Source organism: Acipenser ruthenus, chromosome 45 (assembly GCF_902713425.1).
Source record: "Acipenser ruthenus chromosome 45, fAciRut3.2 maternal haplotype, whole genome shotgun sequence".
Classification (NCBI taxonomy): domain Eukaryota; kingdom Metazoa; phylum Chordata; class Actinopteri; order Acipenseriformes; family Acipenseridae; genus Acipenser; species Acipenser ruthenus.
The window spans coordinates 1,648,268-1,673,193 of record NC_081233.1 but is presented as its reverse complement, the minus strand read 5'-3'; the positions used below and the strand labels follow the sequence as shown (position 1 = coordinate 1,673,193).

At 44.4% G+C, this 24,926-nt stretch overlaps 1 protein-coding gene across 1 annotated transcript; it reads left to right on the top strand.

The window, feature by feature from the left end:
- Positions 1-24,174, top strand: LOC131720846 (macrophage mannose receptor 1-like). Its single transcript, XM_059013032.1, has 6 exons — positions 1-73; positions 6,392-6,439; positions 7,352-7,701; positions 10,954-11,269; positions 17,002-17,343; positions 23,667-24,174. The coding sequence occupies exons 2-6, from the start codon at positions 6,403-6,405 to the stop codon at positions 24,047-24,049; spliced, it is 1,428 nt and encodes a 475-aa protein (XP_058869015.1). The 5' UTR covers positions 1-73; positions 6,392-6,402; the 3' UTR covers positions 24,050-24,174.
- Positions 24,175-24,926: the final 752 nt, after the last annotated feature.

Sequence of the window (24,926 nt, the reverse complement as noted above, 5' to 3'; positions counted from 1 at the left end):
GTCTAAACTGAGCGTCACAGTGTCAGCGCGTTTCAGACCAGGGAGAACACTTCGGCACTGCTTTGTGTCTAAGGTAAGACTTTCCAAAAACATTATCTAGATGTGTTTGTCTGTATGTAGATTACTAAATATCCATTAAAAACAGCAGCATGTGTATATGTGAAAGTCCAGTGTCCCAATAGGTTTTGAATATAGATTTTAAGGAGGCAGTTTCCTCAATAGCCCACGTTGAACATTTTACATTTATAGCTGCTTCTTGCAGAAGGAGTTTACTACTCTATAGGAAATAAACTCAACAAAAATATTATTATTACTATTATCATTATATTGAGATGTATTGCTTTTTAATATTTTTATTTTGTATTGTTTTAGATGCATATGTGTTTCTTATACAGCCCTACTCTGTTTAAGTCTGTTTAAGGGTTAAATGCGGGAGTCATTTGAGCAGGAATTCTTCTAAAAATATATAAAGTGTAGAAATATATTCAATTCAATCTGTAGCAGCATAAAAAGTCATTTGGAGGATGTGCTGTGCTTTGCATAGCCTTGCTTACCCTAGTCAAACCTGCCAAGAAAACATTCAAATCAGATGTTTTCAATACTTCAAAGTGCAATATTGGGTCTTTATGCAAACATAGTGAAACGAAATCATTATAATTGGTGATGTGTATTCCATATAGTATTGTTTGCTTCATGCAATAGTACTTGTACATTTTAATTTCCATCGCATAACAACCCAATAAGTGACTGATGGTGTGAAGCAGTTTATTTGATCAATACATCTCACAGGGTTCCAGGGCAGCAGCACAACTCCACTCGTTTTTCCTTTTCTCTGTTTTTGACGTCCAGTCGGGTTTTGGTACTGAACGCGTCAGAGAAATAGAAAAGGGATTGCAAAATAGATTAGTAAATAACATGCTAGAAACGTGCACTGAAGGATAGACGCGCTGGTATAAATCAAAGCCAGAGCGTAAACCGTTTTATTATTGTATTGTTCTTTTTATTGTCCTGCAGATGATATCATTCGAGAGACAGGGGTGTCTCTTTGTCATTATACAGCCCTATTCGGTCTATTGCCATCGCGTTTGGTTAAAACGTATTCCTAGTAAAAGTGATTCACCTGGAGTAGATTCGGTATATTAATATATGAATGTCTGTTGCAGGCAAACGTTTTTTTTAAAAAGTTTAATTGTCATCGAGTTAGTGATTGATGTGTAAAGCGCCTGGTTGTCACAGTGCGGGCGGCATGATAGCAGCTTAGCAGCGGTGTTCTGGAGCTGCAAAACTGTGGAGTTAGACTTGAACAACGCCTATTACAAACTCGACTCGTCTTTTAAATCTCAAACTCAACGAGTTAAGTAACCCCCTACTCTTTAAAATCATATTTGCCATTTTAAATACGAAAGCATTGTAAAGTATTGACATGTCCTAATAAATGTGAAATTCAAACAATTCATACGAGACAGTCCGCTAAACGATAGGAGAAACCAAACCAGGAAAGTCATGTGTGAAAACACTTACAATTATTACCACAGTAATGATCTGACTGGATCTTTACAAAGCTTGATCCCGTGTCTCAGTCAGCTTGGCTCAGTGTGGAATCATATTGTTATGCAGATAACAGAGCGAATAGTATTTTATTTAGTTAGGTCATCTAATCTTTTATTTAATTACATTTGTATTTAATTAATTCATATTCAGTATTCATGTTAATACTACTTTTCCATGTCTCCGATCAACACACACAAATAAACATACTTTTGAAACACGCAACCGGGTGAAGCATGTTCCCTATTCTGTAGTGATGGAACGACAATCACAATGCTACGCTTCTGAAGATGATTATATTGATAGTACAGTGAAAGCCGGGAGACTTTGTAGGTGTTTGAGTTTTCATAATGAAGGGAAGGCTTCGTGGAATATAGTACTTTTATATAGCAGATTTTTTTTAGTATTTTAAATAGAAAACTGAATAATTCTTCCATTCGCTGCAAGCCGCTTGTCTCAACTCTCGCTCTCTCGCTCGCTCGACGGGAGATTTGATTTCTGGCAGGAACTCGCGCAGTCTGTAGCTGTGCAAGGATGGAGCGGCGTTGAAAGCGTCATTAAAGCCGCAGTTCACAAACAGAGTCCTCAATACTACTGAACTAGCAGGGTTAGACTCCAGGGTGAACGCAGGTGAACGCCGTCCACTCACCTTTTTTCAAGGGTGGACATCGTCCACCCACTTTTATGGGGTGGGGGGTGGGCGGGCAGGGGTGAGTGCAATTTTTCATTACGATTTTTTTAAACAAAAATCAATGAATAAAATATAAAATACTATATGAAGTAAATTCCCCACCATAAATAACTTCAAATTGCATGGATTTTTCGTGCTGCCTTCTGTATGAGTCCTGACAAAGTGGACACGCCCCCCCCCCCCCCCCCCCCACACACACACACACCAATAAGAAATAGAAAAGTCCATTTTTTTTATCTTTGTCAACAACCATAAAACCGCCATCGTGTATTTTATGAACGTTAGAATATTTCACTGTTATGACCGTTAATATACGATGAAGAGGAGGAGTGTAGAAGATGTTTTTGTTCCTGTCGGTAAGACGATAGTGACACAATCATATGCTTCTTGTATGTTTTGTAAGGCACAGATAAAGTTATCAATTTTATACAACAGGCCTATTACTAAGATTTTTTTTAGTATTTGTGATTCGCATAGCAGGATTTAGGGGTTCTGTTTAACAGTAAGAGGTTCGGGTTTTTTATGTAGCAGGAAATATTGGCGAGTCCTCGTCCCTGTATTATTAACTGTGTTCTTTTGAGAACAGAATATTGTATTTGGGAGGATTTTTTTTTGGTATATTGTGTTCTGTATTCTGTCAAGGGATTCCAGTATTATTTGTTTTACTCTTGTGTCCACACTGCTTTTAACATGATGTGGAAAATTTAAACCAGGTAAAGGTGATCATCCAAATGAAGCTGAAGCTCTAATGGATAACGACACAGAACGCATGTACAGCGCTGAAACACGACGTTTAAAAAAACACTGTACTGATGAACCTCGTCTTCTTAATATCAGCATCACAAGGGTATCCGTGGATTATAATTGATGACGTCACAGAAACCCTGTCTGGAATTATATTCCTGTAACTCACCAAAGATCATCTATCTATCTATCGAAGTCATTATATTTTATCTTGCTCTTAACTGTATTAATACTTGTACTGTGATTCTTGAAATGTATTTTTGTTTACAACTGTAAGTAGCCCTGTATGAGGGCCTCTGCAAAGAAATAATAATAATAATAATAATAATAATAATAATAATAAATCTATCTATCTATCTATCTATCTATCTATCTATCTATCTATCTATCTATCTATCTATCTATCTATCTATCTATCTATCCACATATTAAAGGACTGTGTTGTCATAATCAATGCTACTACTAAAATAATGTTAACAACAACAACAACAACAACAACAACAACAACAATTATCATACTACTATTATTACTACTATGACTACTGGCACTTTTTCAGAGCTCCTCCAATTCAAACAGTTTGTGGAAGGGTGATGGACAACTCACTGACACACAGGAGACAGAACTTTATTTGAAACGCCCTTGGTGCATTGATTTATTTCAGCCACAAGGTGGCACTGTGATTCTACTCAGGGCGCAACCTGATAGCAGCGATGGTACAAGGCTGGCCGTTCACTCGTGGTGCGCACAGTGTTAGACTGGGGGCTGGACGCGGGTGTGGTGCGCACAGTGTTAGACTGGGGGCTGGACGCGGGTGTGGTGCGCACAGTGTTAGACTGGGGGCTGGACGCGGTGGATGCAGTCCACTCACTTTTTTTGGACACAGTCCACCCACTGTTTTTGCTGAAACAGCATTTTCCACAGTCCATCTTCATTGTTATTTGTCTTGAATAGCCTATTTGATTTCTCCCCAATACTTAATCCTTTAATGTTCCTGACGCGACTTTTCCTTTTATGCGTCTGCGCATGCTCTCTGGCTAAACAGTCACTGGAGTCTTGCACTGAAATTGATAAGCGGCACCGTAAACTGAAATTCATGTGACAGCTGTTTATTAAAGGACGAATGCATATTTTAAAGAATGTTATCATATAATAATAACATGTTTTGATTAATTTAATACATTTCTAAAGTAAACTAAGTGAATAATAGCATAACAGCTGACCTTGTTTTTTTCTTCCAAAACTGACAAACTAAACACTATGCGACAGACTCGATGAAAAGCAGCATTTACTCCACAACAGGCACGGCCTCCCTCATCGGTCCTGCGTTCCTAGCATCTCTCGATTTGCTGAAAATAATTGTGAAAGCTTATAATACAGCGGAAGTTATTTAATATCCTATCTGTGTGTATATGAAGACACTGCACACTCGTTTTTACTAGGCTATAATATAAAGCCTTCTGTTCTTTATTTTATTGCATACATTTTGTGTATTGCATATATTTAATTGTGACGTGTCAGATTTTAATGTGTTTTTTTCTCTTTTTTAATTTTATTTGCTTGTTTCTTGTTTCTGTGATGTCTGTATGGTCTCTATAGTTGTTGTTGTAAAAGAGCTTTGGGATACTATATTGTATGTAAAAGGGCACACGTGTTTGGTTGTTATCAGAGTTTTTTAAGCTTTAGTTTTTATTTGCGGTTGCATGGTCTTTTTTTATGGCTTTTTAATTGTAAAGAGCTTTAGGATCCTTATAATGAAAGACGCTATCTAACACAGATTATGATGACCGTTATTATTATTATTATTATTATTATTATTATTATTATTATTATTAGTAATAGTATTATTATCAATCAATAACACACCGATGATGGAAAGCAGGAAGGATGTTCTCATTACAGTGGACATGTTACTTCAGGGTCTTGTTAGTTGCCTCTCTTTTTGTGGAAGATATATCTTTGCTCTCTGGTTTTAAATAATCCTTGTCTAATCCTAACGTTGTTTTAAACATTATACCAGACATTTAGTGTATTTAATAACTGTTTTTATTTGTTTTATTTTTTAAAACACTTTTCTTTGGGACCAGTTAGGAGATCTGAATTGTCAGATTGTTTTCCAAATGGTTTCATGTGCGCACAACCGGCATTAACATTTTTGAAAATCCGATATTGCCGAATATATCCTTGCAGCCAAATAATATATAACAGGCAAGGATAGCCCTCCTAGTTTAGAGTCTCCTTTTTTATTCTGGGCTGGGAACCTTCCATAGACAATCTACCCAACAGTGAGATTGGCAGAATTTTACAGTTTAGCGTGTTCTACTATTAATTCAAATTATTATACTGATTATTGGTAGCCTAAAACTTAATATAATATAATTCTTTATATGCAAATTAACATTTTCCCATCCATGGCCATGGCCAAGGTGGTCAGACCGTCGACCATTGTGGCGACACACACTGCGGGTTGAGAGGGGTCTCGCAGTTGGGGGGGATGTACATCCTCATAGAACCCATGGAGGGGTTGGGCAGCAGGGTCGTCCTTTCGAACGTCCCACCTTTCTTAAAGGATGACCTTCTGAAGCCCCATCTTCAGGCCCTAGGGGAGCTGAAAACAGCGATCCACCCCATCCCCCCTAGGGTGCAAAGACCAGCCCCTCCGCCACGTCCTGTCCTTCTGACGCCATGTTACCATCCACCTGGTGGAGATGGAAACTGTGTGATTTTTTTCTCCTCAGAGGAGGTGCAGTGCTACCACTGCAGAGAGCTGGGGCACCAAAATAAGAAGTGCCCTAAACTCAAGCAGAGCGCAAACCCATCCACGCCAGCACCGCACACCTCCGAGTCATCTCCCCCTCAGGGATCTCAAACAGGTATCTCGAGGGGGTCCTTAGGACTGGAGAGCCGGTCCTACTGATTGAAACAAAGTTGCTGGACCCTCCTCAGCCTCCCCTCGAGAACAACCTGAGCAGGATCTCTGATTTCTCCTCGACCCTCCTCCGCTCTGCAATGAGGAGAACCCTGTACTATTTGATAGATAGTTAATGGGAGTTTGTGTTAGCACCGGCTTTTTGATTAGGGGATGCTGATTAGCATTTTTTTCATCAGCTATTACATCAGCCGTACCATCTTGAGTAAGCCTCATCTCAGATGATCTTAGAAGCTAAGTAAGGTTGGGCTTGGTTAGTACTTGGATGGGAGACCACCTGGAACACCATGTGCTGAGTGAAAGCTGATATAGTCTTCCTGTTGGTCATCAAATAGGACTACTACTAATAATAACAACAACATTTCTATTGAGGTTCCAATGTGATTGAGAATTCTGTTTTTTATTTTGTTTTGCTGTTTTTTATATTTGAAGCTTTCCCTTATGAAGGTGATTAATAGAAAGTCTTCTCTTTCTAATGCAGAGTCTGCTGTGATGGGGGAGAGGGGGCTGCTCATCCTTCTGCTTGCAGGTGGGTTTCCTTTATTTCTCACTATTTGCTTTGATATTTTCCACATTCTCTCTCAGAAAAGTTAACGCAGTTCTTAAAGCTGCAGTGTCCCTCAATCACGTTCACTGTGAAACTAACATGTGATTCCTGGGTGTGTGTGTTTACTGCACTGCTCCACTTCTACAGAGCAGACCTGGCTGCAGTTATATCTGCTCAGCTCAGCACAAGCTACTGATCGGTACAGTGGGAGGTATATGAAGGCTGTCTGTCTGTCTGTCACTTAAGATGAAATTTAGGTTTGAAACTGGAAAATGAATGGTTATCATGCACAGGCATGATGGAAAATACTGTATAGTGACTGCTTCTTTTTTCTTTAATTCTCTGTGCAAACTCCCTGGCAGAACATGTAAAATCAAACCATGCTCAGTTGTTAGTGCTGTGAAAGAGCAGGCTGGAAATGTCCGCTCCGCTCCCCTGCTCCATATACAATGGGCTCGCTCCGCTCTGCACACAGCCTGCCACAGTGAGCTGTCAAGGCTGATTGATGGGCTATCAGGAGGCTCATTGAAACAATAGAAATGTCAACAGACCGCTCACTTGAGGAATGCAGACTGATTTAATCAAACTTCAATACATTGCTGCAAGTCCTGACTGATGAATACAAATAATACCGCAACATCTCGTTGTTATAATAGGTTTTCTATGTAGCGGTCAATTTGACTGCTCCTGGTCGGAATAGGTATGACAGTATTTTATCTCACTAATTTTTGGAGCGACACGATTCTTTCTTTGTCAAGGTAATTAGTACATATATTTAGGAAAAGTCAGGAAAGCACAGCTCTGTATCTTAATATTTAAATTAAAATCCAAAAAACGATCAAAATGACCGCCTTGCTCGTTCTAGTGTTAATCATGTTGTTTTTTCTTTATCAGGGTTTTGTGTGCCTGCGTACAACCAGATCAGAAAACACGTGTTTGTGGAAACTAAGAAGAGCTGGTCTGAAGCTCAGAGCTACTGTAGAGAGAAGCACACAGACCTGGCCACTGTGTGCAGCCATGAAGAAGCAGAGCAGCTCTTAAATATTACAGGAGCTTCTCTCGGGGATTCCTGGATCGGGCTGTATCGTGATGACACACAGAACTGGCAGTGGTCTAACAGCGATGATGTCATCTACTCCAACTGGAGGGCAGACGTCTTCTGTGCTTCAGTCAATTCAGAGGGAAAGTGGACTGATTTACCCTGCCACCTTCAGAAAGCCTTCATGTGCTACAAAGGTAAAGACGTAATTGTTGTTTTATTGCTATTGATTATTCATTCATTTTAGTTATTATAATTATTAAGCATCCCTGTGAGGGGAGCTTGTATGAGTTTGCAAATCCACCCACTCCTACAGCTGCTAATATCTCATAAACTATTTCAGCTTGCAAATATTTTCAGTCAAAACCCTGAATACAAGTTGCCCTTGAAAGGATACAAAAACATACAGTTATTAGATGTGTTTGGTGTGTTTCAGAGGCCGTTTAAAAAAATACCTACATTTCATTAGTGATAGATGGATGGATCTATAACACTGTGTTTCCACCCTCTGGTGAGGTGTAGGGCTGTCAGGTTTACCTTCCCCTCTGGGCTGGGGTTTGCTGTGTGAAGGCTGAAATCTTCTCTGGGAGTTCTGTGGCAGTTCATTTCTTTCAGATCCAGGAAAGTCAGGCTCTGCTTCATCTCCTAGTACCCGAGTGCTGCTGGTATTGGGCCGGGTATCTGTATATTTCACCATACTCTCTGCAGCTTCCAGGATGCTGGGCATTGAGTTGTCTGCATTTCCACTGTGCTCATGGCAGCTCTGACCTCTGCAGACAGGTTACGTATGAACAGCAGCTGGAAGCTCTTGTCTACATTGTCCCCTGGATGTGCTTCACCTGCATAGTAAAGGAGTTTCAGCTCCTTGTAGAAGTCTCTTGGGTCCTCATCCTTCTCATATTGTCTCAGACAGGCTGTGTGCAGGGCTGTGCAGGGATCACCATACTTGGAGCATTTCTCTGTTAAGGCAGCGCATAGTTTCTCAACGTTTTTCCTGGTCCACTCCTGTACTGTGTCTACAAGTGTGAGAGATAGCAGTCTGGCCTCATGCAGATCACTTGTCAGTTCCCAATCGACGATAATATCCTGGATATGACTGATGTTTTCTCTCAATGGTGATGTTCAAACTTGCTGATAGTTGACGCTAACTTGTGGACTTGGTGTAAACCATTAGTTCTCAGTTCAGGTTGAAAAATCAATCATACATAAAGCCCTTAGAGTTTTTCTTCTGGACCGTGTCCTTTTGGATTTCAGCATCTTTGAGGGCCTGTCGCCCCCAACAGCAGCATAGTGGCAAATCTGGATGCAATCGCATCTTTGGATTCTTCTCACATTGTCAGCAGTAGATTGACTTTGCCTTTCGATCATCTGTGTGTGTGTGTGTCTGTGTCCTGTGTGTGTGTGTGCATCTGTCTGTGTGTGTCCTGCCTGTGTGTGTGTGTCTGTCTGTCTTTGTGTCCTGTCTGTGTGTGTCTGACTGTCTGTAATCTGTCTGTCTCTGTGTCTGTCTGACTGTCTGTGTCTGTCTGTGTGTGTGTGTGTCTCTGTGTGTCTGTGTCCTGTCTGTGTGTCTGTGCGTGTATGTGTCTGTTTGTGTATGATTTTATTTTCGATAGTAATTTTACTACATATATCATCCCCTGATAACCATTAGCTTGATACATGCGTGTACTTCCCGTTGGTATAGTTCAGTTTTAGGTAAAGCAGGATCTCTTAAGGGAACCAGAGACGTGGTACATCAACTCCACAGCTTTGCTGCCATTCTGAAGGGACAACTTTGACTTGGACTTTCAGATCAAAGGGAGGCCAGAGAGCGTTTCTGATTGGCTGGTCATATCAGAGCTGAGACACTGTTTGAAGTGGAGGTGCCAATCACTGTCTCCTGTGTCGGGCACACTTTGAGTAGATTACACACGGTGATAACCCGTGTCTCTGTGTTTGCATACTGAGTAAATTACATTGATTAATTAGTAATAACCTGTGTCTCTGTATTTTCATACTGAGTAAATTACATTGATTAATTAGTAATAACCTGTGTCTGTATTTTCATACTGAGTAAATTACATTGATTAATTAGTAATAACCTGTGTCTGTATTTTCATACTGAGTAAATTACATTGATTAATTAGTAATAACCTGTGTCTGTATTTTCATACTGAGTAAATTCCATTGATTAATTAGTGATAGCCAGTGTCTCTGTATTTTCATACTGAGTAAATTACATTGATTAATTAGTGATAACCTGTGTCTCTGCGTTTGCATACTGAGTAAATTACATTGATTAATTAGTGATAGTCAGTGTCTACACATTCACAGACTTAAACTTATTACTGAGAATACCAATCGGTCTGCAATGTGATCTACAATACCAAACTGAGAACACCGAAACAGGAGTAAATTAGCCAATTAGAGAATGTTGCCCCTTATTTTTAAATAACACACAGATGTACCTGACTGTAGACAGGATGCACTTTGTGATAAATTGTAGGATTGATGAAAACACAGTTTGTTTTGGGTTCAGAGCCAGCTCCCCTCCCAGCCTCTCAGCTGCTGTTTGTTTGTGTTTACAGAGACCAGCAACATCACTGAGAGATACACCCTGATTGAAGAACTGAAAACCTGGACTGAAGCTCAGCAGTACTGTAGAGAACACCACACCGACCTCGTCAGTATAAAGAACGCCAGTGAAAATGAAGACCTAGTGAAGAAAGCGCAGGGCAAGCCCTTCTGGATAGGCCTTTTCAATGAGCCCTGGAAGTGGTCACACCAGGGGGATAGCTACACATTTCACAACTGGAACAATGGGCAACCAGACAATAGGGGAGGCGATCAGAACTGTGTGATGATGAGTAAGAGTGGAGGATGGATTGACTATGACTGCAACTCTCAGTTAGCCGCCTTCTGCTGTGAGGGTGAGGAGCCTGTTCAGACTGTGTTCTCATTTAATTCAGTCTGTACCTTCAGGTTCAAAGAGGGAAGCATGATTAGATCTCCAGTAGTTCCTGTGACAAATCTAGCAGTTTCCACTTTGAGAATCAATCACAGAGGGTCTAAATGGGGTTAAAAGGGTAAAAAAAAAACAGTTATATTTCCTTAGGCTTTATGGTATTGTGCTGTGCTGTGCAATATCCTATAATAACAAGACATGTTCCTTTACACATACTAAAATAACATTAACATTGATTGACAGTGAACTGAGTTTTTCTCACAACGATTTCTTTGTCTACCTGGTGTTTCCATGACCTTCGTCACTCATGCCAGAATGATACTCGTGTTACAGTACAAACCACAAGCATGTTAGTATATTTATTATCACCATACACTTCTACTAGTGTCCTACATTCTTACAAGCCCAGTAATCTGTGACTGTTGGTTCCATTTCCAGTGGAAATCTTTTCTGTGAAGAACACGCTTTCACTCATCTTTATTGTGCTGTCCCCTCTCCCCAGGAGGCTCCTCTGGTCAGTGTTTCTATGAAGGAGCTGGGAAGACATGGCAGGAAGCTCAGAGCTACTGCAGAAACCAAGGCAGAGACCTGCCCAGCATTCAAGACTTGGCCAGGGCTAATGAGTTTATAGGTCTTATACCTTCAACTAGTGACTCGGATCACTGGATCGGGCTGTATCATGACAAAGAGAACTGGCAGTGGTCCAGTGGAGGTGATGTCATCTACTCCAACTGGGAACCATACCTCTTCTGTGCTTCAGTGAATTCAGAGGGAGAGTGGGAGGATTCACTCTGCAGTCAGAGAAACTATTTCATGTGCTACAGCGGTGAGTTGAGATTCAATTCCTTTGTTAATGAAACAGCTGACTGGACTGGGGGATGAAGCCAGGTCCCCTGGATACTGCACAGGGGCCATAATCTTGAAACGTTCAAAAGAAGAAACATCTTCTCAAATACAGTATGTTTCTAAGTTTATTATTAAGAAAAAATGTTAAGGAAATGTGTTATTCATAACACCGTTTCTTATGATTTTTTTTCCTTCATAAGAAACATAAGAAAATGTGTATTCAGATTGTTTATATTCCAGACAGCAAAATCCTCGTCTTAAATATGTGACCCTGTAACAGGGCGAGCAGCCCTGTACATTGATTTGTTTATTTTTAGAACGAGGGTTCCCCCTCCGCTCCTGTGTTATTTTGTGTTTGTTTATTTTGATTGTTGTATGCATGACGGCGAGCGCCGTATGTTTGTTATTGTTTTGTTTATTTTTAAAACGTGTCCTGGCAGAGGCGAGATCGGTGCTCGTCCTCTGCCAGGTGTAATAATTAATAAACTCGTGCAGAAGGTGGCCATCTCCCGAATTAATTAAGTGATTAATTTAGTTGCTAATCGGGAGATGGTCACCTGAATATAAAAAGCCTGCAGTTCTCCAGTTCAGGGTGGGTGTCAGAAGGAGAGTGTGCGAGAGGAGTGACGGAGAAACGAGAGAGAAAGTAAACATAGGAACAGTGAAGGCAATCTGCCCAGCCTGACCTGTGTTGCAGTTATTATTTTGTGTTCGTGATTTTGTTTTGTTTAACTATTTATTTTGCTCTGTGAGCGACTGTTTTCTGTTTAAATATTTTATTTATTTTTTTGAATTCATTAAATAAAACGGCGCCCGCGCCACTGCACAATACCTTTTTGTTGTTGTGGTCCCTTCTTCTGCCGTGACGTCAGACCCTCAGCCGTTCCTGCCACACGTGGTGTCCTGCGTGGGATTGCAGCGCCTCCAGGACGCAGGCAGAAGAGGGTACTGCATCTTTTTCATTTTTTTTTCGTTTTTGTGTGTGGAGAAAAGGAGAGTGAAGAGGAGGATGGGAGGAAGGAAGATGGGAGGAAGGAGGATGAGGAGACAGCAGCCGCTGCAGCAACAACAGCAGGCACAGGAGGAGATGAGCTGGGAAGCCCTCCTCCATAGCATAAGCCAGCTGAGTTGTTGCTGCATCTGTGGGGAGCGGGGGCATTTCCCAGTTAATTGCCCCCTCCCTGAAGACTGGGATTACAGCTGCTGGAGGGGAGACAAGAGGGAGGAGTTGGTGCGTCCTGCGCCTGAGTGGGAGGAGCCCGAACGTCCTGCGCCTGAGTGGGAGGAGCCCGAACGTCCTGCGCCTGAGTGGGAGGAGCCCGAACGTCCTGCGCCTGAGTGGGAGGAGCCCGAACGTCCTGCGCCTGAGTGGGAGGAGCCCGAACGTCCTGCGCCTAAAAGGGAGGAGCCCGAACGTCCTGCGCCTAAAAGGGAGGAGTCGGTGCGTCCACGGCCCGAGAGGGGGGAGTCGGTGCGTCCACGTCCCGAGAGGGGGGAGTCGGTGCGTCCACGGCCCGAGAGGGGGGAGTCGGTGCGTCCACGGCCCGAGAGGGGGGAGTCGGTGCGTCCACGGCCCAAGAAGGGGAAGGCCGAAGGTCCACAGCCCAGGTACCTGCCAGCAGAGGGGGAATACCTGCTGGTGCCGCCTCCATCTCCATGGGAGGACTGTGAGTCGCTCCCACCTCCGCCAGCAGAGGGAGAATACCTGCTGGTGCTACCTCCGTCTCCGTGGGAGGACTGTGAGCCGCTCCCACCTCCGCCAGCAGAGGGAGCATTCCTGCTGGTTCCACCTCCACCGCCCTGGGAGGACTGTGAGTCGCTCCCACCTCCGCCAGCAGAGGGAGAATACCTGCTGGTGCTACCTCCGTCTCCGTGGGAGGACTGTGAGCCGCTCCCACCTCCACCAGCAGAGGGAGCATACCTGCTGGTTCCACCTCCGTCTCCGTGGGAGGACGACATGTCGCTCCCACCACCACCACCAGCAGAGGGAGAATACCTGCTGGTGCCACCTCCGTCTCCGTGGGAGGACTGTGTGTCGCTCCCACCTCCGCCACCAGAGGGAGCATACCTGCTGGTTCCACCGCCGTGGGAGAACGACGTGTCGCTCCCACCACCAGCAGAGGGAGAATACCTGCTGGTGCCACCTCCGTCTCCATGGGAGGACGACATGTCGCTCCCACCACCACCGCCAGCAGAGGGAACATGCCTGCTGGTTTCCCTGTCGCTGCCAGAAGGGGAGGAGCCGCCTTCGCAGCCTGAAGGGGAGGAAGCCCTGCCGCCTTCGCAGCCTGAAGGGGAGGAAGCCCTGCCGCCTTCGCAGCCTGAAGGGGAGGAAGCCCTGCCGCCTTCGCAGCCTGAAGGGGAGGAAGCCCTGCCGCCTTCGCAGCCTGAAGGGGAGGAAGCCCTGCCGCCTTCGCAGCATGAAGGGGAGGAAGCCCTGCCGCCTTCGCAGCCTGAAGGGGAGGAAGCCCTGCCGCCTTCGCAGCCTGAAGGGGAGGAAGCCCTGCCGCCTTCGCAGCCTGAAGGGGAGGGAGCCCTGCCGCCTTCGCAGCCTGACGGGGAGGAAGCCCTGCCGCCTTCGCAGCCTGACGGGGAGGAAGCCCTGCCGCCTTCGCAGTCTGAAGGGGAGGAAGCCCTGCCGCCTTGGCCGCCTGAAGGGGAGGAAGCCCTGCCGCCTTGGCAGCCTGAAGGGGAGGAAGCCCTGCCGCCTTGGCAGCCTGAAGGGGAGGAAGCCCTGCCGCCTTGGCAGCCTGAAGGGGAGGAAGCCCTGCCGCCTTGGCAGCCTGAAGGGGAGGAAGCCCTGCCGCCTTGGCAGCCTGAAGGGGAGGAAGCCCTGCCGCCTTGGCAGCCTGAAGGGGAGGAGCCCCTGCCGCCTTGGCCGCCTGAAGGGGAGGAAGCCCTGCCGCCTTGGCCGCCTGAAGGGGAGGAAGCCCTGCCGCCTTGGCCGCCTGAAGGGGAGGAAGCCCTGCCGCCTTGGCCGCCTGAAGGGGAGGAGCCCCTGCCGCCTTGGCCGCCTGAAGGGGAGGAAGCCCTGCCGCCTTGGCCGCCTGAAGGGGAGGAAGCCCTGCGGCCTTGGCCGCCTGAAGGGGAGGAAGCCCTGCCGCCTTGGCCGCCTGAAGGGGAGGAAGCCCTGCCGCCTTGGCCGCCTGAAGGGGAGGAAGCCCTGCCGCCTTGGCCGCCTGAAGGGGAGAAGCCTTGGCCACCAGAAGAGGAGGAGCCCCTGCCACCTTTACTGTCAAGAGGAGAGGAGCAGGAGCTACCTCTACCTCCACCACCACCATTGGGAGAAGTGGAGCTCCTGCTGCCGCCTTCATGGCCAGGGGCTCCCCTCCCGCCGTCGGCATCGCCTTGGGTTGCCTGTGTTTCCCTTGCGTCTCCTAGGTTTGCTGCCGGTCCTGCGTCGCCTCCCGAGGGTCCGCTGCCGTCGCTTCCCGAGGGTCCGCTGCCGTCGCCTCCCGAGGGTCCGCTGCCGTCGCCTCCCGAGGGTCCGCTGCCGTCGCCTGGGGTCGCCAGAGATCCGGCTTCGCCTGGGATCACTACGCTATGGTCGGAGCCCCACGGAGGGGAGCTGCCGGCCATCAAGAAAGGGGGAGAGGTCAGGAGACCAGCTCCCCCAGCCGCACTTTCGCGGCCGAAGGTCATGTGGTCGGAGCCCCACGGAGGGGAGCTGCCGGCCATCAAGAAAGGGGGAGAGGTCAGGAGACCAGCTCCCCCAGCCGCACTTTCGCGGCCGAAGGTCATGTGGTCGGAGCCCCACGGAGGGGAGCTGCCGGCCATCAAGAAAGGGGGAGAGGTCAGGAGACCAGCTCCCCCAGCCGCACTTTCGCGGCCGGAGATAATGTGGTCGGAGCCCCACGGAGGGGAACTGCCGGCCATGAAGAAGGGGGGGGAGGTCAGGAGACCAGCTCCCCCAGCCGCACTTTCGCGGCAGGAGTTTGTGTGGCCAGAGCCCCCCGGAGGGGAACTGCTGGCCATGAAGAGGAGGGGGAAGGTCAGGAGACCAGCTCCCCCAGCCGCAATTTCGCGGCAGGAGAGAGTGTGGCGGGAGCCCCGGAAGAGGGAGCTGCCGGCCATGAAGAATTGGGGGGTGGAGGACATCCCACCATGGCCACCCCCATGGACACTGGGCTTTCCCCTCTTCCGGAACTATGAGACTGAGGGGGAAGGTGGCCGTTGGGCCATGTGTGCTTTGCACAAGGGGGGGGATATGTAACAGGGCGAGCAGCCCTGTACATTGATTTGTTTATTTTTAGAACGAGGGTTCCCCCTCCGCTCCTGTGTTATTTTGTGTTTGTTTATTTTGATTGTTGTATGCATGACGGCGAGCGCCGTATGTTTGTTATTGTTTTGTTTATTTTTAAAACGTGTCCTGGCAGAGGCGAGATCGGTGCTCGTCCTCTGCCAGGTGTAATGAAAAATACTCGTGCAGAAGGTGGCCATCTCCCGAATTAATTAAGTGATTAATTTAGTTGCTAATCGGGAGATGGTCACCTGAATATAAAAAGCCTGCAGTTCTCCAGTTCAGGGTGGGTGTCAGAAGGAGAGTGTGCGAGAGGAGTGACGGAGAAACGAGAGAGAAAGTAAACATAGGAACAGTGAAGGCAATCTGCCCAGCCTGACCTGTGTTGCAGTTATTATTTTGTGTTCGTGATTTTGTTTTGTTTAACTATTTATTTTGCTCTGTGAGCGACTGTTTTCTGTTTAAATATTTTATTTATTTTTTTGAATTCATTAAATAAAACGGCGCCCGCGCCACTGCACAATACCTTTTTGTTGTTGTGGTCCCTTCTTCTGCCGTGACGTCAGACCCTCAGCCGTTCCTGCCACAGACCCTTATTATATATGTAGAAGAAATATGTTTAACAGTTAAATAACTATTTGTATTTGAATAAAAGGTGATAAAGAAGGTTGTAGTTTTGCTGTATTGTGTGTAGTGGGCTGAACCTCACATGACTGATTTGTTTGTTATGCAAATGGGGTCTGACGGGTATTAAAAAAATATAAAAAAGCTGCATCTCCCTGTTGCAAGTTAGTTTCAGTCACCATGAGCAAAGGACAGACTTTGATACACAGCTGATAGCACAGCAGGTGCCATGTTTCATGAGGTACAGCCTGCACAGTGATGAGCCAGTCTTGTTGCTTGTGACAAATGTAACTTTTATTTACATTTTAAATAATAATAATAATAATAATAATAATAATAATAATAATAATATCACAGCCACCTGAACTAAGCAGTCATTGCACTGCCTCAGCCAATCAGGTTCCTGGTAGAGTGCTCATTATCATGCAGTCGACACCCTCAGAGCTTTAGAATGTTGAAACTGTCATTGGAACAGGCTGACTTCAAAACAGACAAATACCAGCCAGTACAGAAGACATGAAAGCACATGGGGAGTGGGGGGGATGTGTTCATAATGATCCTGTTTGCTTCATATTGATTGTGCACCGACTGTGAGGAAAATGAATGATCAATTTGAAAAAGAACGGTCATTATTCCTAAATCATTAAATAGACTCCCCCATCCCCCACTTTGCTATTAAATACTTTTCAGACATAAACTAAAGAGACTCCCATGCACTGCTAGAGATGCTGCTTTTCAGGACCTTGATAGCTGAGCCGGGTGTGACTCGGGTTCAATCACTATACAACAGGAGAGCCAGCGCACCTCCACAGCTGACATGGATTTTGATCTGCTGTTTGTGTTTACAGAGACCAGCACCATCACTGAGAGATACACCCTGATTAAAGAATTCAAAACCTGGACTGAAGCTCAGCAGTACTGTAGAGAACACCACACCGACCTCGTCAGTATAAAGAACGCCAGTGAAAATGAAGAAATAGTGAAGAAAGCGCAGGGCAAGCCCTTCTGGATAGGCCTGTTCAATGAGCCCTGGAAGTGGTCACACCAGGGGGATAACTACACATTTCACAGCTGGAACTACTGGGAACCAAACAATTGGGGAGGGGATGAGAACTGTGTGGTGATGAGTAAGACTGGTGGATGGAATGACTATGGCTGCCACTTTCAGTTGCCCTTCTTCTGCTGTGAGGGTGAGGACCCTGTTCAGACTGTGTTCTCGTTTAATTCAGTGTAAACCTTCAGGTTGAAAGAGGGAAGCATGATTAGATCGCTTCAGTAGGTCCTGGTGGTGACAAATCTAGCAGTTTCCACTTTGAGAATCAATGACAGGCACCCTACTCAGGCTGATGGGATGGTCAATATCTTTCCAGAGGTAATGGGGTGATGTGGATTGCAGCTATCAGTACCCCTTGTTCTGCTGTGATGAAGGCTCCCTGTTCACTGTGCTCTTGTTCAGCTCAGTGTTTGTACCCCAGTCTGTGAGCAGGGACTCAGAGGCTCAGTCCATCTGATCCTACAGTAGCTGTCTGACCTCCAGAGCAGGGCAGGGTGTAGCCTAGAGATCTGAAGAACCAGAAACCAGCCCGGTCATTAAGAGTGTGAGAGGGAGCAGCTACCCCTCATTGTTATACCCAGGAGAGACGTGTGCTGTGATATACATTCTTACTGTCTATTTATTATATTTATTTGAAAACAATAAACCATGTCATTGTCAGCATTGCCCTGGTGGAGACAGCAGCATAGACAATGTTTCATTTAAATGCATTTGAACAATACACTTGAAACAGGAAACACTAAATCTTCTTGTTGTTGTGTGTTTTCTTTACAGATTCAGACCCCACAAGCCCTCCTTCCACTCCGGTCTCTCAAGGTATGCAGTGTAATCACTTCAGTGGATTCAGAACCACTGCAGGAATCTGGCTTTGTTATAAACTTTCTTTTTTCTATCTTTCTTGTTACAGAAGCAGAATCCTCGAGGCCCTCTTCCACTCCGCTCTCTCAAGGTAAGTGCAGTTTGAAGATGGCAGTCTATTCAGTGTGATTGACAGCCCACACCATGAGTTATAAATGAATCTCAGTGTTCTTATCAACCTCACTAATTTAACAATGAGTTCACCATTGCCCTGGTGAGGACAGCACCACACACACACACACACACACACACACACACTCATACACACTCTCACACACACACACACACAGACACACACTGACACACACAGACACACTGATACACAGACTGATACACACTGACACATACACGCACACACAATGATACACACACACAGACACACTGACACACACAGACACACACACTGACATACAGACACACACAGTGTCGCTCAAATATATTTAAACAATAATGTAGAAATGCAAATGATGTATTTTTTACTGCAAATCCAAACCTCTCAAGCCTTCTCTCAACACCAGCCTCTAAAGGTATGGAGTGCACTAGTTCAGTTTGAATGTGGCTTTGTAATAAATGACTATTTATTGTCCTGGTGGAGACAGCAGCATAGACACAGTTTCATTTAAATGCATTTGAACAATACACTTGAAACAGGAAACACTAAATCTTGTTGTTGTGTGTTTTCTTTACAGATTCAGACCCCACAAGCCCCCCTTCCACTCCGGTCTCTCAAGGTATGCAGTGTAATCACTTCAGTGAATTTAGAACCACTGCAGGAATCTGGCTTTGTTATAAACTTTATTTTTTCTCTTTTTTCTTGTTACAGAAGGAGAATCCACGAGGCCCCCTTCCACTCCGCTCTCTCAAGGTAAGTGCAGTTTGAAGATGGCAGTCTGTTTAGTGTGATTGACAGCCCACCTCACGTGTCATGTGATCCACTAGAACTATATAAGCTGTGGGAGAGCTGTGTGCAACTATTCAGCAACAACACTAGGAGAGCAGACGGTTGTCTTTCGGTTTGGAATCCTAATGTATAGAGTTACATTATATTGACCAGAGCAAATAATCTGTCTTCAGGTAACCCTGTTTATACTGTTGAAAACTGCCCTAACATTAGACACTCATCTAAACATCTAAACACAAGAGTTCATCTTTGAAAATCTACCTCTACACGTCTGCTTCTTGTGTTCTAGGTACCAGCACCTCACCTGAGCCCTGCACTTAACTCACATTCAGATTTCCCTCTAAGGGTAAAATGCGCACATTTTACACAGTAACTGGCAACAACCTTCCACTCAGTTTACTAACTTTTACAAGTTATCAAATATCAACCTCACTCGAAACTCCAACATCTCATTTTGAGAGCATTCGTGCAAAGCATTAACATAAGCACATTTCTGTGTGTCTTGCAGGTGATTCTCTGATTTCCCTGTTAAAATGCACATCACATTAGTACAGAGCTCGCTCGGGCTGCAGTGAATCCAGTAGTGCAGGACGGGCGAAGCAGGCGTCTGGAGATTCTGCCTCTAGGGAGAGGGCTGCCCAGTGCTGCTTAGGAACGTCTCAGTTTTGAACTCGTCATATAATTGAAAACGTTGTTGAAGCACAATCTTACTGCATTATTTAGAAGTATAAAAAGCCAACATAAATAAACATAAATAAAAATCACAATACTCATACTTTCACAGGTTTTGTTTTATTTCCCTTTTAAAAAACAAACATTTCAGAAATATCATCATATCAAGCGTTTAGAAACTGGTAAAAATGTAATCTCAATATTAGAGTTGAAAATACACAGGTAAGTGTTCAGTGTAGTGGTTGAAGACGACATACCACGTGCATTTGTTTGCAAGTTGAGTTTAGGTGACTTCACTCGCGTGTCTCTGTTGAAACTCAACGTGACAGCTGCACCAACGAAGAAAAAAAAGCAATGTTTCAGTAAAAGACAGAGCTAAAACAAAATCTGATTATCTCTATGAGGATGGTGGGACACTATTGTTCAAGTTTTGCTGCCGTTGATCATGCATGAGTCAGTACCATTAAAAGATCATATTGCCAGTCATAAACATGTAGAGAGAACAAGAAAGCAAATAAGACGGCAACAATGGCAAAGCATGCATTCACTATACTGAAAACTGAGATCTAAGACACTGCATTCACTATACTGAAAACTGAGATCTAAGACACTGCATTCACTATGCTGAAAACTGAGATCTAAGACACTGCATTCACTGTGCTGAACACTGAGATCTAAGACACTGCATTCACTGTGCTGAACACTGAGATCTAAGACACTGCATTCAATATGCTGAAAACTGAGATCTAAGACACTGCATTCACTATGCTGAAAACTGAGATCTAAGACACTGCATTCACTGTGCTGAAAACTGAGATCTAAGACACTGCATTCACTGTGCTGAAAACTGAGATCTAAGACACTGCATTCACTGTGCTGAACACTGAGATCTAAGACACTGCATTCACTATGCTGAAAACTGAGATCTAAGACACTGCATTCACTGTGCTGAAAACTGAGATCTAAGACACTGCATTCACTGTGCTGAAAACTGAGATCTAAGACACTGCATTCACTATGCTGAACACTGAGATATAAGACACTGCATTCACCATGCTGAAAACTGAGATCTAAAACACTGCATTCACTATGCTGAAAACTGACGTCTAAGACACTGCATTCACTATGCTGAAAACTGAGGTCTAAGACACTGCATTCACTATGCTGAAAACTGAGATCTAAGACACTGCATTCACTATGCTGAAAACTGAGATCTAAGACACTGCATTCACTATGCTGAAAACTGAGATCTAAGACACTGCATTCACTATGCTGAAAACTGAGATCTAAGACACTGCATTCACTGTGCTGAAAACTGAGATCTAAGACACTGCATTCACTGTGCTGAAAACTGAGATCTAAGACACTGCATTCACTGTGCTGAACACTGAGATCTAAGACACTGCATTCACTATGCTGAAAACTGAGATCTAAGACACTGCATTCACTGTGCTGAAAACTGAGATCTAAGACACTGCATTCACTGTGCTGAAAACTGAGATCTAAGACACTGCATTCACTGTGCTGAACACTGAGATCTAAGACACTGCATTCACTATGCTGAAAACTGAGATCTAAGACACTGCATTCACTGTGCTGAAAACTGAGATCTAAGACACTGCATTCACTGTGCTGAAAACTGAGATCTAAGACACTGCATTCACTATGCTGAACACTGAGATCTAAGACACTGCATTCACTATGCTGAAAACTGAGATCTAAAACACTGCATTCACTATGCTGAAAACTGACGTCTAAGACACTGCATTCACTATGCTGAAAACTGAGGTCTAAGACACTGCATTCACTATGCTGAAAACTGAGATCTAAGACACTGCATTCACTATGCTGAAAACTGAGATCTAAGACACTGCATTCACTATGCTGAAAACTGAGATCTAAAACACTGCATTCACTATGCTGAAAACTGAGGTCTAAGACACTGCATTCACTATGCTGAAAACTGACGTCTAAGACACTGCATTCACTATGCTGAAAACTGACGTCTAAGACACTGCATTCACTATGCTGAAAACTGAGATCCAAGACACTGCATTCACTATGCTGAACACTGAGGTCTAAGACACTGCATTCACTATGCTGAACACTGAGATCTAAGACACCGCATTCACTATGCTGAAAACTGAGGTCTAAGACACTGCATTCAAGGCGGGGCTTTCCTGAAGTATGGAAGGAAAATGAATTGCGTGTTTAATGATTGTTTACTTTATTTATTTCTATGCTACTTGTGTTTTAATAAAGCTGTAATTAGCAATATTAAACAAAGGCAGTTTTTTTTAATTAAATTATATTTCAAAATTGTATAATGCAACAAAATGAATACATTCAAAGGGTTAGTGCGTCGTCGACGGTTCCTCACTGATAATTGTTCCTTTCTCAGTTAAAATGGCATTTCTCAGAATCTAAAAAGGGAACGCTGCTCCCGTTCTGTGCTGCACATTACAGACTACGTGGGTCATATTGTTTGACATGGGGTTTATTTAATGGCTGTGTGAACTCTTCTGTGCTGCACATTACAGACTACGTGGGGTCTTATTGTTTGACATGGGGTTTATTTAATGGCTGTGTGAACTCTTCTGTGCTGCACATTACACACTACGTGGGGTCTTATTGTTTGACATGGGGTTTATTTAATGGCTGTGTGAACTCTTCTGTGCTGCACATTACACACTACGTGGGTCTTATTGTTTGACATGGGGTTTATTTAATGGCTGTGTGAACTCTTCTGTGCTGCTCGTTACACACTACGTGGGGTTTATTTAATTATTCAGCTCCGTGTTTGTACCCCAGTCTGTGAGCAGGGACTCAGACTACAGTAGCTGTCTGACCTCCAGAGCAGGGTAGGGTGTAGCCTAGAGATCTGAAGAACCAGAATCCAGCCCGGTCATTAAGAGTGTGAGAGGGAGCAGCTACCCCTCATTGTTATACCCAGGAGAGACGTGTGCTGTGATATACATTCTTACTGTCTATTTATTATATTTATTTGAAAACAATAAACCATGTCATTGTCAGCATTGCCCTGGTGGAGACAGCAGCATAGACACAGTTTCATTTAAATGCATTTGAACAATACACTTGAAACAGGAAACACTAAATCTTGTTGTTGTGTGTTTTCTTTACAGATTCAGACCCCACAAGCCCCCCTTCCACTCCGGTCTCTCAAGTTATGCAGTGTAATCACTTCAGTGGATTCAGAACCACTGCAGGAATCTGGCTTTGTTATAAACTTTCTTTTTTCTATCTTTCTTGTTACAGAAGCAGAATCCTCGAGGCCCTCTTCCACTCCGCTCTCTCAAGGTAAGTGCAGTTTTAAGATGGCAGTCTGTTCAGTTTGATTGACAGCCCACCTCACATGTCATGTGATCCACTAGACCAGAGTGGGCCAAAGTGGTCCCTTCCACTCGTGGTCTTTGTTCCAACCCTGTTCTAAATTGGATAATTGAACCAATTAAAACTCCATCCAGTCCCTGAAGTAGTTTACTGATCTCATTCCACCTGTTAAAGCTGGATTGGAATGGCCCTCCAGCACCGTGATTGGACACCCCTGCACTAGAGCTATATAAGCTGTGGGAGAGTGTGTGCAACTATTCGGCAACAACACTAGGATAGCACAAGGTTGGCTTTTGGCTTGGCATCCTAATCTATAGAGTTACATTATATTGTGCAGTACAAAGAATATATATTTTTAAACAAAATCTACTACCTGACAATGTCACCCTGCACTCGAATGATTTTCTCATCAGTAGGCTATGCTGCAGTGTGTACAGGTTACATTGTTGCATGTGAGATACAAGTGCAGTCTGACTCACGGATAATCTGAACCACAGTGCAGGCTGATGGCAGCTGTAGAAGCACATTTTAAATATTACTGCAAACATTAAACCAACACTCATGACTGGCACATGAATAGCACGAGTGTCACACATTTAAAAGCCTATTAAAGTCAATGAAATTATTATTATTATTATTATTATTATTATTATTATTATTATTGTCATCATCACCAGGCACTCCAGTCCCTGAGGAGCTCCACCTGATCTCTCACAGTATGGTCTGGCCGGAGGCTTGGCAGTACTGCAGGGATCGCTACACTGACCTAGTGAGCCTCACAAGCCTGGCTGCACAGAACAGAGTGTCGGAGCTCGTCAGGAACAGCACTGCGTCGCGATTCTGGATCGGACTGCACAGAACCGTTGTGTATGATAAATGGTACTGGGTTGCTGGTAAGGATAAGAAGGCCCCCCTAAACTACACTAACTGGGCCCCCGGGGAGCCCAACAATCCTTACTATGAGCACTGTGGGGAGATGGTGCTGAGGGAGGATGGGGGGGCTGAGTGGAATGATCTGTGCTGCTATGAACAGCTCCCCTTTATCTGTTTCAAAGATTAAAAACATCCTGAAAAGCTTTTACAGCAGTGGCTCTCAAACTATCTCCAGCTGGGACCCCTTTTAAAGGCACTTTAGTCTGAAAAAAAACATTTACTAAGAAAATGAAATATCTCAATCTAAATTGTGTGAACATGGAATGTGTCAATAATAAAGCAGAATGAAATCTCCTATCTGACAGAGTTTGCAATGCCATGTCCGCTCTCTATAAAGAGCTGTTGCAATGCACTGCAGCCATCGCGGATGGAAGGTCTGCTTGTGATGTGGTCGTTAAAAACCTTTCTGTTACCTCCAGGGGGTCCCAACCCCCAGTCTGAGAACCACTGTCTCCACAGAACCCAGAGCTTTACTATAGAGTAGTGCAGCAAAATACACACATTCCTATCAAAGAGAATCCTTTAATATCCTATTGTGTGTGTGTTCTGTACAAGGCTCGAAATTAACACACATTTGGTAGCATTTTGCTACCAAAACTCTTAATTTGCTACTAGTTTTTTTACGCAGTAGCATTTTTCTGATCCCTTAAGCTGCAGTTTATATGACCGACCCTGAGTGAACAGGAACACAATTACCACTATTAGTTTTTTAAACATGTACATTACTAGTATCTTTCATAAAGCAGGACACCATTTCTAATAGAGCTTTCTGATCTGTAGATGCCTGAGGTTTGTACCGCTGTCGTGCCGAATTCTGCCCCTTGCTGGATTTTGAGATGCGCATGCGTGAGTGTTTTGTTGAAGTTTGTCTGTGTGATTTATTTAAGCTATTAATTTATTCAACGTTGTTTACTGTGAGCTTTCGCTATATCTAGCCTCAGATGACTCATGTCATTTTTAAATATATATTTAGAGACTCAAATTAAAGGTCGACCCATTTAAAA